Below are 15598 nucleotides of genomic sequence, written 5' to 3' on the forward strand. Positions count from 1 at the left end.
GTAGGGTGGTGCGACAAAAATCAAGTTTCAACATCCGTACGTACGTACGTAAGAAAGCGAACAGACGTCGTATTGGACAGAGAAGACAAGCGAGCCGACTTGTACAGGACAAGTAACTTGGAAGAGATGATGATGATGGCTCGTGGTCGAGACTCAAGACTCAAGCAACAAATCAGAAATCACACCCCGATAATAAAAATCCACGAACACCACGGACAGACAGATCAAATACGGCTCGCGTTGGCGAACATCCTTGATGGATTGTTAAACATCGCGGGTCCGTGAAGGACGGTGCGACTGCTTGCGGGAAGTCTTTATTCAGCAGTGGATTGATCGTGATTGATGTTGATAGTGGTGGTGGGAGTAGTGTGGTGGTGTTAAGGGATGATTGTGGAGGTGACGGATGTTGTTGGGGGAATGGCGGCGCAAGTGGTTGTCGCGAATATTTGAAACTGTTGTGGGATTTCCCTAGATCGACTCCGCCTTAAATGAGTACATGAGTGTGGTGTGTAAACATTAGTGCTTGGGACACAAATGTGACCGAGCGTGGTGTTGGCCACCCACCCCCTCTCGTGTGCAGTTCCGGCTTTCAAAAGGTGCTCGCAAAAAAACCCTTTACAGCCTATTAAAATATATGGGGGGATCTTTGTCATGGTTATAGTAGCTGGTAGTTGGTGGCGGCTGGGATGTGATTGTGGTGGTGGTACTGTTGGTTTTGTTGGTCGTGGTAGCGGCGTTTTTATTGCTGGTGGAAGCGGTGATGATGGTGATGAGTGGATGTGCTGCGAGTGTTGGTAGGGTGGTGTTGAAGCGGCTAGTTGTGGTAGCGGGTAGTGGTGTTGCCGGCAATGGTGATGCTGGTCGTGGTGCTTGTATTAATGACGGTGGTGGTAGTAGTGTCGGTATTGATGCTGCTGGCGGTGGTGGTAATTGTAGTGTCGGTGTTGAAGCTGGTAGTCATGGTAGCGGTGGTGGTATTTATAGCGGTGGTGGTACTGTTGATAGTCGTGATGGTGCTAGCTGGTAGTCGGGGTAGTGATGGTGCTTGTCGGTGGTGCTGATGAAGCTGGTAGTCATGGTAGCTGTGTTGGTAGTCATGATGGTGCTTATGGTGCCGAAGCTGGTAGTTATGGTAGTCGTGATGATGCTGGTGCCGATGTTGGCGTTGTTGATGACGGCCACACCGACTTTGATGTCCGCGATTGCTCACAGACGCTCAGTTCCGCGTAACAAAACCTGACTCTTCTGGAGGACGCTGCGAAGGGGGGGGGGGGGCACGTGCCGGTGAAGGCGGCGGAAGCGTCGTCGTCGTCTTCCTCTTCGCGATGGACAAGTGCCGCCACGTGTTCCGGCTGCGTCTCGCCCAGGACCACTCCATCATGAACCCGCAGAAGTGGCTGTGCGCCGAGTGCGGTACCACCGAGTCGGTGTGGGCCTGCCTGGGCTGCTCGCACGTCGCCTGCGGACGCTACATCTCGGAGCACGCCCTCCTGCACTACCAGGTGGGCCCGCAGGCTCGAAATCAACAAAAGTGACAAACTGCAGCTGGGCATTGGAATGATGGATGAGATTTAATGTGATGCAAGGGCACTGGCGGAGCCAGTGGCAGGGTGGGGTGGCACGTGCCCCCCCCCAATGATCCGATCGAAATCCCTAATTTCGATCGGATCATTGGGGTTTATTAGTAATAAATCGGCATTTTGCGACCCCCACTGCCACTGTGTAGCATACTATTGTGCCAGGGACTCCATGATATGATATGGCAATAAGCAACGGCAAAGCCGTTATAAGCGACTCAGAATTGTGCGCAGTTGCGTATACTGTTCACGACTTCCCTGAAGGCAAACACTTTCAGCGGGCGCGATGCCGATCACACACGGTTCGAATTCGACCCTCGATCGACGGCTGTGCCATTGTGCAAGGGGCTTTGATATATATCCTTGTGTACATATTTGTACTTTAGGTCACACGGTTCTTCTTTGATGGTCACGTTCGTGTTAGGTCAGTTTTGTAATTTGCGCCCTGTTCCATCTGGAGGTAATCTGCCGGAGCCGATTTGCGCTGCATGTAAATTACGCTTGCGATATTTTCAATTCCTCACAATGTGACAGTTGTTTTTGTTCGGATTTTTGTTTTTATTCATTTTGGTAACCGAGGTCACTCTTGAAAATAAATTAGGCTACCCTGGTCTCTTGAATCACTCACCTGGTTACGCAAAATAAACTTGACGCTTGAGATGCTGGGGCATTTAAGTGTCCAAAGATAAATTAATTTATTATTCCTTACAGGAATTGTCTTTAAGAACTTAAAGGCTGAAAAGTTTGGCTCGAGATAAATACTCCCAAAGCAAAAGTCACGTGCAACAAGTTCAGGGGGGGGTGGGGGGGGAGAACAATACAGAGACCTTTCTTATTTTCGTGTTACACACCTTCCTCCCCACCCCCCTGCCCCCTTTGCAGAACACAGGCCACCCGCTAGCGCTGGAGGTGAACGAGCTGCACGTGTACTGCTACGCGTGCGACGACTACGTCCTCAACGACAACGCGACAGGCGACCTGCGCCTCCTGCGGTCCACGCTCAGCGCCGTCACGAGCCAGCGCTACCAGCTGACCACGCGCAGCGGCCGCACGCTCCGCTCGGGCACCGGCGACGATGCACGGTGCGCACAGTCGTCTGCCTCCTATCGTTGTTTTAAAAACATAACACCATCGCTGCTCTCCTTGAATGTTACTTTTGAAGACCCTATAATTTTTTACTTCGACCTTGTCTTCCATTGACAACAAAACGGTTTCCAACGTGGTTAACAAACTGACCCCTATTTAAAATGGATTTCCTCGTGTCGGTCCTCTCGTGCCCCCTTCTCCATAATATCGCCAATTGAAAACCACTGGACGCAAATGGGGGAAAAAATTATGTTGAACTAATAAACTTAACGTTAATTTTCAAATCTTCAAATATGTATGTAGGTTGGCCCTGGCCCTGGCCAACCTACATCCGGGTTATTTTTCCAAGTTGGTTAACGATGCTGCTGGTGACCACCCCAAAGCCCAGTACGAAGCCGTTAACGCTCGTGCGCCGCAAACGTCACTCACCGTTCATTCCTACCGTTGCGCTCCGACATATTCGGCTCCCGTTTGATGTTCATAAACCTCGAGCATCCATATTAGTTCTTCCTGCATCCCAAAATTGTCCTGAACCAAATGCCATCCCGTACTGCGTAGATCTTCCATCACCGGTTCATGAAAATTAGTCTGCCATTTTTCACAATTTAAAGAAAAAGAACCCCCCTCTGTATTCTATCCTCTACCAACAACCTTTACTGTGTCCGCTCATCTACCCTTGTTCCATACATTACTCAAACAATTAATCATTCCATTTCTTCTAGAATTGTTCCGCGGGATTTAAAAAAAAAACATCTGTCACTCCCTTTCTTAAAAACACCTCCTGATCACATTGATAAAACTAACTACCATCCTAACTCTAACCTCCCATTATTCTGCTCTGGATCTCTCTCGCTTGGTGCTTCTTAAAGCATCTGCCTCCGTTGACACTTTCGCTCGCTCCATTCTCCTCAAAAACTCCCACACAGCCTTGTGGGCATCTGATGCACTTCTTTGCGTGGTTCCCTTCATATCCATCTACTCGTAACTTTTTCATTTCTGTCCAAGGAATGTTTTTACCTCGCAATCCTCTACACTAAGATTTTCCATCCTTGGCTCTTTGCCCTATACCTTCTTCCTGTAGGAAAAACTAATTGCTAGGTTTGGTATTGGTTATCACGTCTATGATGACGACGACGCAGCCGCTCTGTTGCGATTGACCAGGCCCACCCCACATCCCTTTTCTTACCCTTCTTCCCATATCACTTCCGTCTTCAGTGGATTGCATGAAATTTTCTGCAACTTTAACAGAAAAATGCGATCCTTATTGTTGGCAAGAGATCTACTCGTACTGAATGCCAGTCACCTTTTGTTCACTTAACCTTGCCATGCGTCTACGTCAGTTTTTTTCGCCGATTTTGTTCCGATGACGTACGTGTACATCAAAACCGGACGAAAATCGAAAATAACATTTTATCGCTACGGAGGCTCCCGCAAGGTCATGCGGGAGGGCACGTGGCATCAACTATCGTAGTAGTGCGGTCGCGTCACTACAGTTCTCTGCAGCAAGTACAAGGTCTTTAAAAACAACGGCATGATGCTTCTAAATAAAATTAATGCCGAGCTGCTTGTCAGTTCCGAGATTCAGGTGAACGGGACGCCCCCTGCAACTTGCAGAAGTCTCAAAACAGGAAAGGGTTCATACAGACTTGGATATTGTCAAACGTGTGTAATCTTGGGGTCCTCCTGGACTGAGAGCCATCTCGTTCTCAACATTTCACGTTTCTCAAACAGCTCTTCGTCTTTGCAAGATTTCCCAGATCCACAATCGCCAATTCAAGATGCTACTGAAAACCTGAACCTCGTGCTTTTGTAACCTCCAGACTCCACGATTTAAATTCTCCTATTTGGCTTTCCTGACACTCAACGTATTCAACGCTGCTGCAAGGGCACTTCGGCACCCATAAATACCACCACGTGACACCCATTTAATTCTCCCTTCACCGTCTTCCAATCAGGTGTCAAATTCATTTCAAAATTGCACTCGGTCGTAGAATATTGCATGACCTTGCTTTGATTCATTGCTCCTCTCATTTCTCCGTATACCCCAGCAGGACTCCTTCGCTCATCTCGTCTTTGAGTTGCTAGGTCACACCAAAAATAAAGTGCACGACTTTTGACCGGCATGCTTTCCAATTTGCAGCTCCAGCTGTGTGCGAGCGACGCATTTGCAAGGGTAGATTCACCCAGGGTTTCCCCAGAAGGTGAATCCCCCGACTATCTTTAACTTGCTCCACTCAAGTGATCTTTATTGTAAGGTGGGCAACACCGGTCACTGACAAAGTCGGAGGCAATTTTAAGGGATTGGCAATTTTGCTTGTTGCTCCTGCCAGGTCACATCCATCGAGTGAGATGTGGGCAACACCTCAAAATGGTGCCACATCATCTCCAAGAAATACAAAGTCATATGCCCAAGTCAGAACCTCAGCTCAAGCCAATGGCCCTACACAATCCCAACAGTCCACAAAGTCTCTGCATGGCTACACAGCCCATCAGCTTCACGGAGCTTTAACTGGGAGGCCAGCACTGTGTTGCTGCAGGACCCCCAACCAGGCCACCTCAGTCCTCCGCCTGAATATCTCCCGAGCACGGGCGCCACCGCTGGTCGCTGCATCTCCTGGCCACCTTCGCTGAACCTCCTGCCGCTGTAACCTCTCTCTCCGTCCCGTCCGTGGCTTCCTCGCCTTCTGCGCACCTCTGCTCTCCAGCCTTGCACTCCCACCAGGGCCCCAACCTCGACGGCAGATTCTTGCCAAAGCACCTGTTGTCCCCGGAGCCTGTTGGTTTGATGTTGCACTCCTCAGCACTTGAACGCCTCCGTGATCCAACACCTCCCTGTTCTGGCTAAGCCCTTTATCTTACCTCAGCCAGCCCCCCCCCCTCCTGCTGCCTTGCCATTGGCCTATCGGGCCTCATTATAATTAGGGGTGAGTCACCTCTTTACACCTGTGGCCTTCAATTACCCCGGCCTGGCTTAATCAGCCCATTCATTTTCCCAGATTTAAATTATCCTTATTCAGACCAGCTGCTGCTGCCTTTGTTGGGCATCAAAAACTGGTTGGTTCTACCAAGCAGTCGATCAAGACAACCCCCCAGTATCAGAGAGCTCCCTCCCCCCCACCAACACGCAAATCAAATATACTGCACTTCACTTTTATCACAACTGGGGATAAGGTTAACTTGTACCCGTGAAAGCGTGGAATGCACTCCCACTGCATGTCATCAAATCAGCTCCCTGTCGTTATTCAAATCGCACTTAATAAACACGTCCTTGTTTACTGATGCTTATAGCCGACGTGTGTTCTGGTTTCGTGATGTTCAGTGTTTTATGGGGGATTACTATTTGCATGCGTAACGCCCTGTGAAATCCAATTGTTATTATCATTGTTCCCTGGACTCTCTTGGCTGTCGGGAGCTTGAGTTGCCGAATGATGTTGCCCCACGTGGTCCGTGCTCTGGCCGCCTCCGTGCTCCTAGTCGGGGTTTCTTTTTGTCTATCCTTGGTGTTCTTGTACATTTTTTTTACGACGTAAATATTTTTTTTTACTTTAAGATGTTCGTGTTGTGGGTTCAAAATGTTAAGCGTTTCAAGATGCAATTTGCATGCATGGCTCGATATGAAACGAATTATTATAATCTGGAGAAATAGACAATCCACAAATTATCTTCTAACTTTCTATGCATCCTTCCCACCAAACTCGATCCCGCTCATTAAGTCGATAAACGCTCTCGTCTGTAAGATGCGGAGCCCTCACTGTCGCAATGTTCAATCAGCTGTTGAGAAGAAAGTAAGAGGGAGAGTCGTTAAATACCAGTGTGGTATCTATAATTGTATCACCCTGTAAAATGTGTAGTAAAAATAACAAAACTACACGTAAAATTTATACATTCATACTGGTACATTCTGTTGTGGGTAGCAGAGGGCGGTGCAGCAAAATCCATTGTTGTATTGTATTTCTGCGCTGCCAGCTTCCACCAACCCGGCACTAATTGACTTGGCGAAGCACGGGCCAAATAACCCCCCCCCCCACGACCCGCACGGCGCCGAGGCCCTCTCATTCAGCAGTGGATTGACAAAGGGCTGCGCATTTACTCGACGTTTGCACATACACACTGAACTACACCACGATGCATGCATACACGTCGTGTACTTACATAGACGTGTATTGCATGGCAACACGCATAAGCATGCACAGCAGATGGCTTCTGCCTTGTGCCCCTAACCACTGCGTTGACACGGTGACGACAGTGCCACCATTGCTGCTGCCAGCACTGCCTCGTTACCCCCCCCCCCCCCCCCATATTACTGCCAGTAGCCTAGTGGCATAGCAGCATGGTTGACATAGGAATGAATGAAATGCCCCTCTACCCCACCAGCCCATGGGCCCCGGTGCAGTTGCACTGCCTGCACACTCCCTTGATGGCTACACCGCCGCTGTACAGTGCATCTGAGCAGAAACGTTGGTGCCTTTGTGCGAGTTTCTCGGAATGTGCTGGATCTCCTCTGATCTTGGAAGCCCATCAGCCTCTAACGACCTGTTACGTTGGCGTATTATTTGGTGACGCATTTGCGCACAAGCACAATGAACACGTGAAATGTGCTGTGAAGAACGGCCTTTGCCCAAAACGTCGCCTATTATCTTTTTTTTCTCTTAAGGCTGCACTGTTTTTGGCAATGTGTTTAGTTTTTTTGTAATGCGTGTGGTCACCCATCCAAGCACTAGGCAGGCTTTAAAGCCGCTTTGCTTAGCTTCTATGCCCTCAGCTTTGCCGTGTCACTATTCCTAACGTCTCCGCGTTTCCACCCGCGGTTATTGACACGGTGCGGCTGCCTCTCCATGCCCCGGCAGGCCCAGCGAGCGGCGCGTGGAGGCCCAGCTGCGTGCCGAGGACCGCATGTTTACCGCGCTGTGGCACCGGCGCCTGGCGTTGGCGCGCAAGGTGTTCGCGGCGTGGACGGGACTCACGGTGAGCGGGCGGCGCCGCGCGCTGCACGAGTCGGATACCGCCCAGGAGCAGCGGCGCCGCGAGGACGCGCAGAGGGAGCGGCAGGAGCGCAGGCGGCGACACAGAGGTGCGCCGAGTTTTTGGCCGGTGACGGAATTTCTTAAGAACTGCTTTTTGTGTTTAGTTTGTTGTCCTTCCACCACACTTCCGATTTGCATCGTTGGCTACGTAGAGCAGAGGGCGCAACCGGGTACCCGATACCCGTACCCGGCCGGGTACGGGGTACCCGTTTGCGACCCTGGTGCGGCCGGGTACGGGTAGACCGTGAGTCACTGGTGAGTAACCGTTTGTCACTCATTTCCCAACGTCTTGTCTCTTCTCACAATTCAAGTTCCTAGAATCAACCCACCCACGCCTGCAACATGGCTTCATCCCAGAGGTCGCAATCAGGTATCCGATACCCGTACCCTACCCGTACCTGGCTGGGTACGGGTAGGGTACGTGTAGGGTACGGGTACGGCCGGGTACAGGTACGGGTACCCGTTTGCGACCCTGGTGCGGCCGGGTACGGGTACGGGTAAGGAATCAAAACCCGTTTGCGACCTCTGATGTAGAGTGTGAAAGAAGTTCAACATACATACGCCCGCGATGAGCCAGATTTTTCGTCAGATCTCAGTGGCGGCATTGAGCGTGCATGGGGCTTGGATGTGCGACGTGGCAGGTTCACCCCGGTTCATCCCCGGGGTTCTCTACAGATTCGTTTCACGTATGAAGCCAAACACTCAGTGGTGGAACTTACACGATGTAGCAGGACCACCCGCGAAAAAGAGGTCTTGAGATTCAGCGAGAATTTTGTGACCAGAGTTTGATTCCTAGTGACGGCCAACATCAGTGGAGTGTGATAGCTGAACCGGTCATGCACCGCCCTGCCACCGAATTGACAAGATTGGTGACGCATGGTCAAATTACTTACTGGACATCTGTGAAAAAGAACTTCATAGCTCATCGGATTCCTCCAGTCTAAATATATATTCTTACTCACGTGGCCAATGTAGTGTGGGGAGGCACTCATTCAGCATGGTTTGACAAAGGGGCTGTATATGTGTAGTCTATAAAACGTTTGGTTAGATTGAGGGAAACAGTTCTGGTTTATTTTCTCATAAATATAAAGAGCATCATCATCAGCTGTGATCAATCCATTGCTGGATGAAGTCCTCGCCAAGTCATCATCATCTGTCCTAGTCTTGCAATGCAACAGTCCAATGAACTCCTGCACGTATGAATAATAAAAACGTTTACCCATGCTACACCGTGAGAAGGGGAGTAGAGTCAGAGATGCAATGTATGCAAAATGAAAAAGCAACTGGAAAGGGGAAGAGAACGAACGGGAAATGTGAGGGTATTGATGGAAGAGGAACAGGAGCAATGGGTCAGGAGAGATGAGGACGGGAGGAGGAAGAGGCTGCATCAGGGCCTCGATGCTGATGCACGGGGGAGCAGCGTCTATTTTCACAGCGAGCGGCAGGCGGAGGGGAGGAATTCGCAGTGGAGGTGGCAACACACAGAGAAGTCGCGTGATTTACGGGAAGTTTAAACTGATTGAGACTTTTAGACCATATAGTATATCCGGGTGACAGTGCCCAGGATTCGTGATTATTTCTACTTTGGCGGATGTGAGTGGTAATTTTTGTTTCTAACAAGGCCCCCCCGCACCCCCCCCACCCAACTTCCCTGCTGCCACTCTCCGCCACCCCCACCTCGCTCCCTCCCCTGTGTAGAGGAGATGTCCAGCCGGCCCCCGAGGAAGAGCCCTCGTCTGAGCAATGTCATGCAGCACCGCAACCACCGGGCGCCCGCGCCAACGCCAGCCGCCTTGCCTCCCCGTACCGGGGAGGCGGTCGCCATGGCGATGCTACTGACCCCTCTCCCGCCCTCGCCTGCCCCGGCGCTGCCTCCGGACGCACCGTCCCCTCCACTGAAGCGCAGGCCGACGGTCACCCCCGGCGTGACGGGGCTACGCAACCTGGGCAACACGTGCTACATGAACTCCATCCTGCAGGTGCGGGTGGTACCGGCGGCGGCGGGAACAACACAGCAGCGTTGCTTGCTGTGGTGGTGCTGTGGTGGTGCTGTGTCAACACGGCATGTGGTTGGTTGCCTATTGGAGTGGATAGCCAGCGTGAGGGGGTTGCCCGCACGAGCGGGTTTGCCAATGGTAGCAGTCTCTGCCACTCAGCCATTGCCTGTGCGCCTGACATCGCTGTGTGCTACTGTGCAGGTGCTGAGCCACTTGCAGGCGTTCCGCCAGTGCTTTCTGCTGCTCGACCTGAGCGGCGCCGGCTCCGACCCCGGTGCGACCTCGTGGCCTCTCGAGGGCGACGATCCGACGGGCCCCCGGCGGCAGCGTCGCCATGCGGGGCTGGCCCGCCAGCTCTCGGAGCAGTGCTACCGCGAGGCCACGGGGCTGGGGCAGGCGGCGGCCACCGTCACGGACAGCGCCAGACGTGAGAGCCGCAGGGCCGGGCTGAGCGGCGGGGGTGGCGCAGAGAGAGTGACGCACGGGCAGCAGCATCAGGTGCACGGGCAGCAGCAGCAGCAGCGGGAGGAGGAAGAGGAGGAGGAGCGCGTGTCTCTCTGTCACGAGTTGCACACGCTCTTCAGGGTCATGTGGTCCGGGAAGTGGGCGCTAGTGTCGCCCTACGCGATGCTGCACTCGGTGTGGCGCCTCGTGCCGTCATTCAAGGTGAGCGTGCGGGGCACCGGGCCGACGACGCGCGGCCAGAGTCGTACGTGGTGTAGCTGGCACTCGGCGGATGGGGGGTTCACGCGAATGTTTGTGACGGTGGCGATGATGCGATGTACAGCTCACTCACCGGCGGGCTGAAGAGCGATTCTCACGACCAGATTTAGCGATAGACGCTGCTTTTCGTTTTGGAAATGTGCCAAGTGTCATCGGAGAAACTTACCTTTTTTGTCTAGATCTCAAATGGGAATCCAGAACCATGTCACCTGACCAGCCTTCATTTAAATTATGGTGCGTTCACTGTGAATTGGCGGTAACAACGACGATGGGACGACGTCGACCGCAGTTAACGTCGCGTGGACTGCGTGCGCCGGCAGGGCTATGCGCAGCAGGACGCTCAGGAGTTCCTGTGCGAGCTGCTTGACAAGGTGCTTCAGGAGTTGGAGGCGGCGGCAGCGGCTGCAGCATCATCCTCTTCCGCCGGGCCCGGCTCCCCAGTGTCGCCGGTGTCACCAGTGTTGCCATGGCCTCCGGGGCCGCCCCACGCCAACGCGGCGCCCGTGTCCCCATTCCCGCGCCTCCCGCCATCACCGCTCTCCCAGCGGAAGCTCGTCCGCCAGGTGCTACGGGTGGTGGCGAGCATCTTCCAGGGGGAGCTGCTGAGCCAGGTAGGGGCTTCCAGCCACCGAGCGATGCAGTCAGATGCTCACGCAACTGACCACCCACTCGGCCACCCTTTCACAACTCACTCACCCACCCACCCAGTAAGCGAGCCAACCAGGCACCCATCCATTCGCCCACCCACCAACCGATTCACCCACCCAACAGGCTACCGATCCATCCAAACAGCCACACAGATACCCACACACCCAGCCACAATATGAATTCACATAGCCGTTTTATTTTCTCCTGGATGTAGGTGACGTGCCTGTCGTGCGCGCATACGTCACGGAGGAATGAGCTATTCTGGGACCTCTCGCTCGACTTCCCCGAGCGCTACCACGGCCTGGTCAAGGCAGTGGAGAGCGATGGTGGTGGCAGCAGTGGCTGCGGCACTGGTGGCAGCGGTGCTGGTGGCAGCACGAACGGCGGCTGCACCCTCACCGAGATGCTCGCCAAGTTCACTGAGACAGAGGCACTGGATGGCGGGAAAGTGTACTCCTGTGACACGTGCAACAGTGAGAGCTCGCGCCCACACCTCCACCACCACCGACCACGCGACACCACACCACGGCATACTACACCATACCACGCAATCCCATGCTACGCCACGCCACACCATGCCACACTGTATCACGCCACATCATGCCATGCAACACCATCATTCCGTGCCACATCACGTCACACATGTTTTATGTGCGCAGGAGTCATGTGCGTATCGCTCTAGATAAGCTGCATGCCGGATGTTCCGCGAATTAAAAAAATATACAAGTTGCATACAGCGTGTAAATTGATTACGTAGCGATACAAGCGGCGGCTTAGATGCTCGGCTTGAGTTCGCATGGCATAAAGAACAGACACGCACGTGGTGAACGAGTGGTCGCGTGCTCGTCATGCTTGCGGCGCGATCCGGTGCCACTCTCACCGGTGATGTCATGCCGCCATTCCGTGCCTGGCAGGCCGGCGACGTCGCTCCTCCTCCAAGCAGCCGATACTCACCGAGGCGCAAAAGCAACTGTTGGTGCACAGACTGCCGCGCGTGCTACGCCTGCATCTCAAGCGCTTCAGGTGAACTGCTGCCCCACGTGTGTCGCTTTGTGTCTCTCCTGTGTTTCTGTGTGTCCTCGTGTGTCCCTGTTTGTCCCCGTGAGTCTGTACGTACCTCTCCTGTATTTCTCCTGCTTGTCTCTGTCCCTATGTATCTCTATGTGTCCCCTTGTGCCCTTATGTGTGACTGCTATGTATCTCTGTAAGTCCCGATGCGTGCCTGTGCGTTCCTGTAAATCCCCAAATAGATTATTGCATTGTGAGACCATGAACGATAGCGACTGCTAGAAAATACCTTAATTCAGCAATCGATAGATCATCACTGAAGAAGATGATGATGAGTGTGTGGGCGCAGCATTGTGTGAATTGACCTGTGAGCGACACGGTGTGGCCATGTGCAGGTGGTCGGGCCGAAATCACCGCGAGAAGATTGGCGTGCATGTGGCGTTTGAGCAGCGACTCTGCATGACGCCGTACTGCAGCCATGACGGTGGTGGCGGCGGCGGCGGTGGCGGTGGTGCCGACCCCAGCACATACGACCTCTCAGCCGTGGTGATGCATCACGGGCGAGGCTTCGGCTCAGGACACTACACGGCGTACTGCTACAACGCCGAGGGCGGTACGCTCATGACTCTGACCATGACCCTGATGCACATGATATATACGTGTGTGTGCGTTGTGTGTTTGTGATGTGCGTGTCATGTAATTAGGGGCACTGCGGTGGTGAGATGTTATCTCTCTAGCCTGGTACCCTGAAGTTAGTCTGTTTGATCCCGACCCTGACAATGCCTGTATATTTGGAGTTGATGGCGATTTTTCTCCAGGTTCCTCTGGTTTTGCTCTCCATAGCTAGAAACACGTGTTTTCATTATATGGATGCAACTATAAATTCCTCCACATGATAAGCCCCTTCGAAAAACTGTGTAGCCAGGTCGCCTCTGATTTAAAAAAAAACTCATAGCTCAGTGGGCTTTTCCTGGTAAATAATTACTTTACATTGTGTGTGTGCTATGTGTATCTGACATATGTGTATATGCTACGTAACGGCTTTGTATCTCGCGTGCATGGTGTACGTGCTATGCGTGCGCGCTCTGTGTTTGATATTTTTGCGTGTGTGTGTGTTATGATCCGGTGAGTGTGCTATGTATTCAGTCAGACTTAGTGTTGGCCTTCTACCCCATCATGTGCTGTGCTGGCCTTCATCGGTGCTCGCTAACAGCACTTGCCCCAACAGTCTGTTTAGGCTGTATAAGTGACAATTATTTGTCTTTGTATGTATCTGGTATTGCTCTGTTTGGCATCCATGCTGTGTGTGCCATGCATCTAGCATGTATTGTACGTGTGTTCTGTATGTACTGTGTGTGCGGTCTGCACGGTGGGTCCTGTGAGCCTGGCAACGAATGTTCTGCGTGCGCGTCTGGCGAGCGCAGGCTTCTGGGTGCACTGCAACGACTCGCGGCTGGACGTGGTGTCCGTGGCGGAGGTTTGCCGTGCCCAGGCCTACATCCTCTTCTACACGCGGTGCCGTGCCGGCGGCCCCCAGGCTCCCGCGTGCCCCTCCAGCATCCCCGCCATGTCCCCCCACGCCCCCCCCAACCGCGCCACCAACACCGCCGGGAGGAGGCGCAGGCGGAGGCTCGACCTCTCATGAGCTCTCGTGCTCGCAGGACAAGACTCTCGTGCTCGCAGGACAAGACTCTCGTGCACCCGTGCACGCACGACCAAGAAAAGCCTTATACGGTGACCTCACCGTCAGCTGGAAATGTCTGTGACACTAAAAGCCCTCTTGCTCCAAACCAGCCTTGCCTGGTTTCTTCTGTACCTGCTGTCTGTTTTACATCCGGTTCACAGCTCGTTGTTTGCAATGATGATACTTTTTTTTAATTCAGTCGCCACACCTGCAGGACCTCGCGTTGTGCCGTGTAATGGCTCCCCGGAAGATGATGATTCTTTCATGGGCCCCTCTAACCCTAAACTGGAATTCACACAATTATGCACTGTGCCGACTGATTTTAATGGAATGAATATGTCCTCAGGGCCGGAATATGCAAAATCAAGGCAATAAAAGAAACATTTTATATTACGATTTATTAATGAATTCGTTGATGGCTGACTATGAGCTCACCGCATATGAGATTCATTCACCGGCAGCTGCCCGCATTCAAACTAATGATCCCGACAGTGCCTGCTCTGTGCTTTGACGAGGCCGGTATGGAGTCGTCTTGAGTCTCTTCGCCACAAGTCATTATTAACGACGCTTCCCATCTCGCGCCGCCGGGGGCCCCCATGTGGCCGTGACGTTAATTCACTGGCCACGCTTCACGAGATCCGCGAGGAGAGGGCCACGCCTCCTAAGCCGACGGCCGAGTCGCGCTGACGTCGGTGCATTTGGTCCACGGCTGCAAAGCGCGGTCATCCTCGCCTTGCTGCGCCGTGTTTTTTTCCCCAGAACTTCGAGCCGCCCCACCGCGTGGGAATCTGGTCCAAGATTATATATTAAACTGAAACGCGAGCCTCGTGTTTCAGTTGTGCTTCGTTGTCGCCGTGTTACCGCTTGTTTTTGTTTAAACGAACTGCACGATGTTTATTTGGCGTTTATAGATTTTGGGAGAGAGCGATTTTGTTTTTTTACAAAGTGCGAACGCACAATACTATTTTGTGTAATTTTTTTTAAACATGGAAGTGCCCTGCTGTGTAAATACGTACGGCCCACGGTTACCAGCAGTCGTGCGCTCGATTGCCTCAGCTCAGGACCCCGCGCTCGCGCTCTTGTTATTAGCAGGAGAAAAAGCTTTAATGCGTGAACATTTATTACCATGTTTTAGTATTAAACATGAGAGAGAGGAGGAGACTGTCGCGTCTGTCTCGTGCGCCGTCTTGTGGAAATCAGACCGCGAGGTGCCACGTTTTTTTCAGTTGAGTTTAAGGTCGCGGTCATTATTTATCGCACGCAAAGTTCTTGCCACAAATGAACCACAATACCTTTGTGATCTAGTCAAGGAGCATACACCATCACGCAAACCCATCCTCGCAGTGGCTTTTGGGTAACCATCGAACAAATACGGTCAATACATTGCGGCCGTCTGGATTGCTCTTCCGATATTAGGAAGACACTGGAGCTATGCACTTTGAAATCTCGTTTGAAAACGAATTTCTTGAGAACTGATTTATGTTTAGTTTGTCGTCCTACCCCCGCACCTCCAATTAGCACGGTTGGCTATGTACGGTGCGAAAGAAGTTCAACACATACAATCCGGACATCGTTTGTCCCCCTAAGGACAAAGTCAGCTTTTTTCCCGGATTGGTAAAAAATTAGTTGTCTATTGATAATTAGTGGAGTCTCATTTCTTATTTAAGGAACAGGATTTGCATTCATCCAGTGCTTAAATTTTGAAACACACTCTAAAAGCACATTTCGATGGACTGCAAAATTCAACAATACACTGAATGGAAAAACTAAATGTTTGAAGACGAATTGAATAAAAGTACGAATTTTAGACAATGTCCGGCATAGGCATGCCAGCCGTCAAGAGTCCAGAAA

General features: G+C 52.2%; 1 protein-coding gene across 1 annotated transcript; it reads left to right on the top strand.

The window, feature by feature from the left end:
* The first annotated feature begins 416 nt into the window (after positions 1-416).
* LOC144729337 (ubiquitin carboxyl-terminal hydrolase 44-like) lies at positions 417-14903 on the top strand. Its single transcript, XM_078609524.1, has 10 exons — positions 417-1502; positions 2460-2659; positions 7511-7734; positions 9386-9666; positions 9886-10350; positions 10728-11018; positions 11270-11528; positions 11970-12078; positions 12459-12676; positions 13488-14903. The coding sequence occupies exons 1-10, from the start codon at positions 1326-1328 to the stop codon at positions 13706-13708; spliced, it is 2445 nt and encodes an 814-aa protein (XP_078465650.1). The 5' UTR covers positions 417-1325; the 3' UTR covers positions 13709-14903.
* The last annotated feature ends 695 nt before the right edge of the window (positions 14904-15598 follow it).

Source organism: Lampetra planeri, chromosome 32, assembly GCF_965212315.1.
Source record: "Lampetra planeri chromosome 32, kcLamPlan1.2.h2, whole genome shotgun sequence".
Lineage (NCBI taxonomy): Eukaryota > Metazoa > Chordata > Hyperoartia > Petromyzontiformes > Petromyzontidae > Lampetra > Lampetra planeri.

Bases quoted from the DNA above. Each gene is read 5' to 3' on its own strand.
- LOC144729337 (XM_078609524.1), top strand. From the start codon at position 1,326: ATGGACAAGTGCCGCCACGTGTTCCGGCTGCGTCTCGCCCAGGACCAC. The intron at 9,667-9,885 runs GTGCGGGTGGTA...GCTACTGTGCAG, and splicing joins ACATGAACTCCATCCTGCAG to GTGCTGAGCCACTTGCAGGC. The intron at 12,079-12,458 runs GTGAACTGCTGC...GGCCATGTGCAG, and splicing joins CTGCATCTCAAGCGCTTCAG to GTGGTCGGGCCGAAATCACC.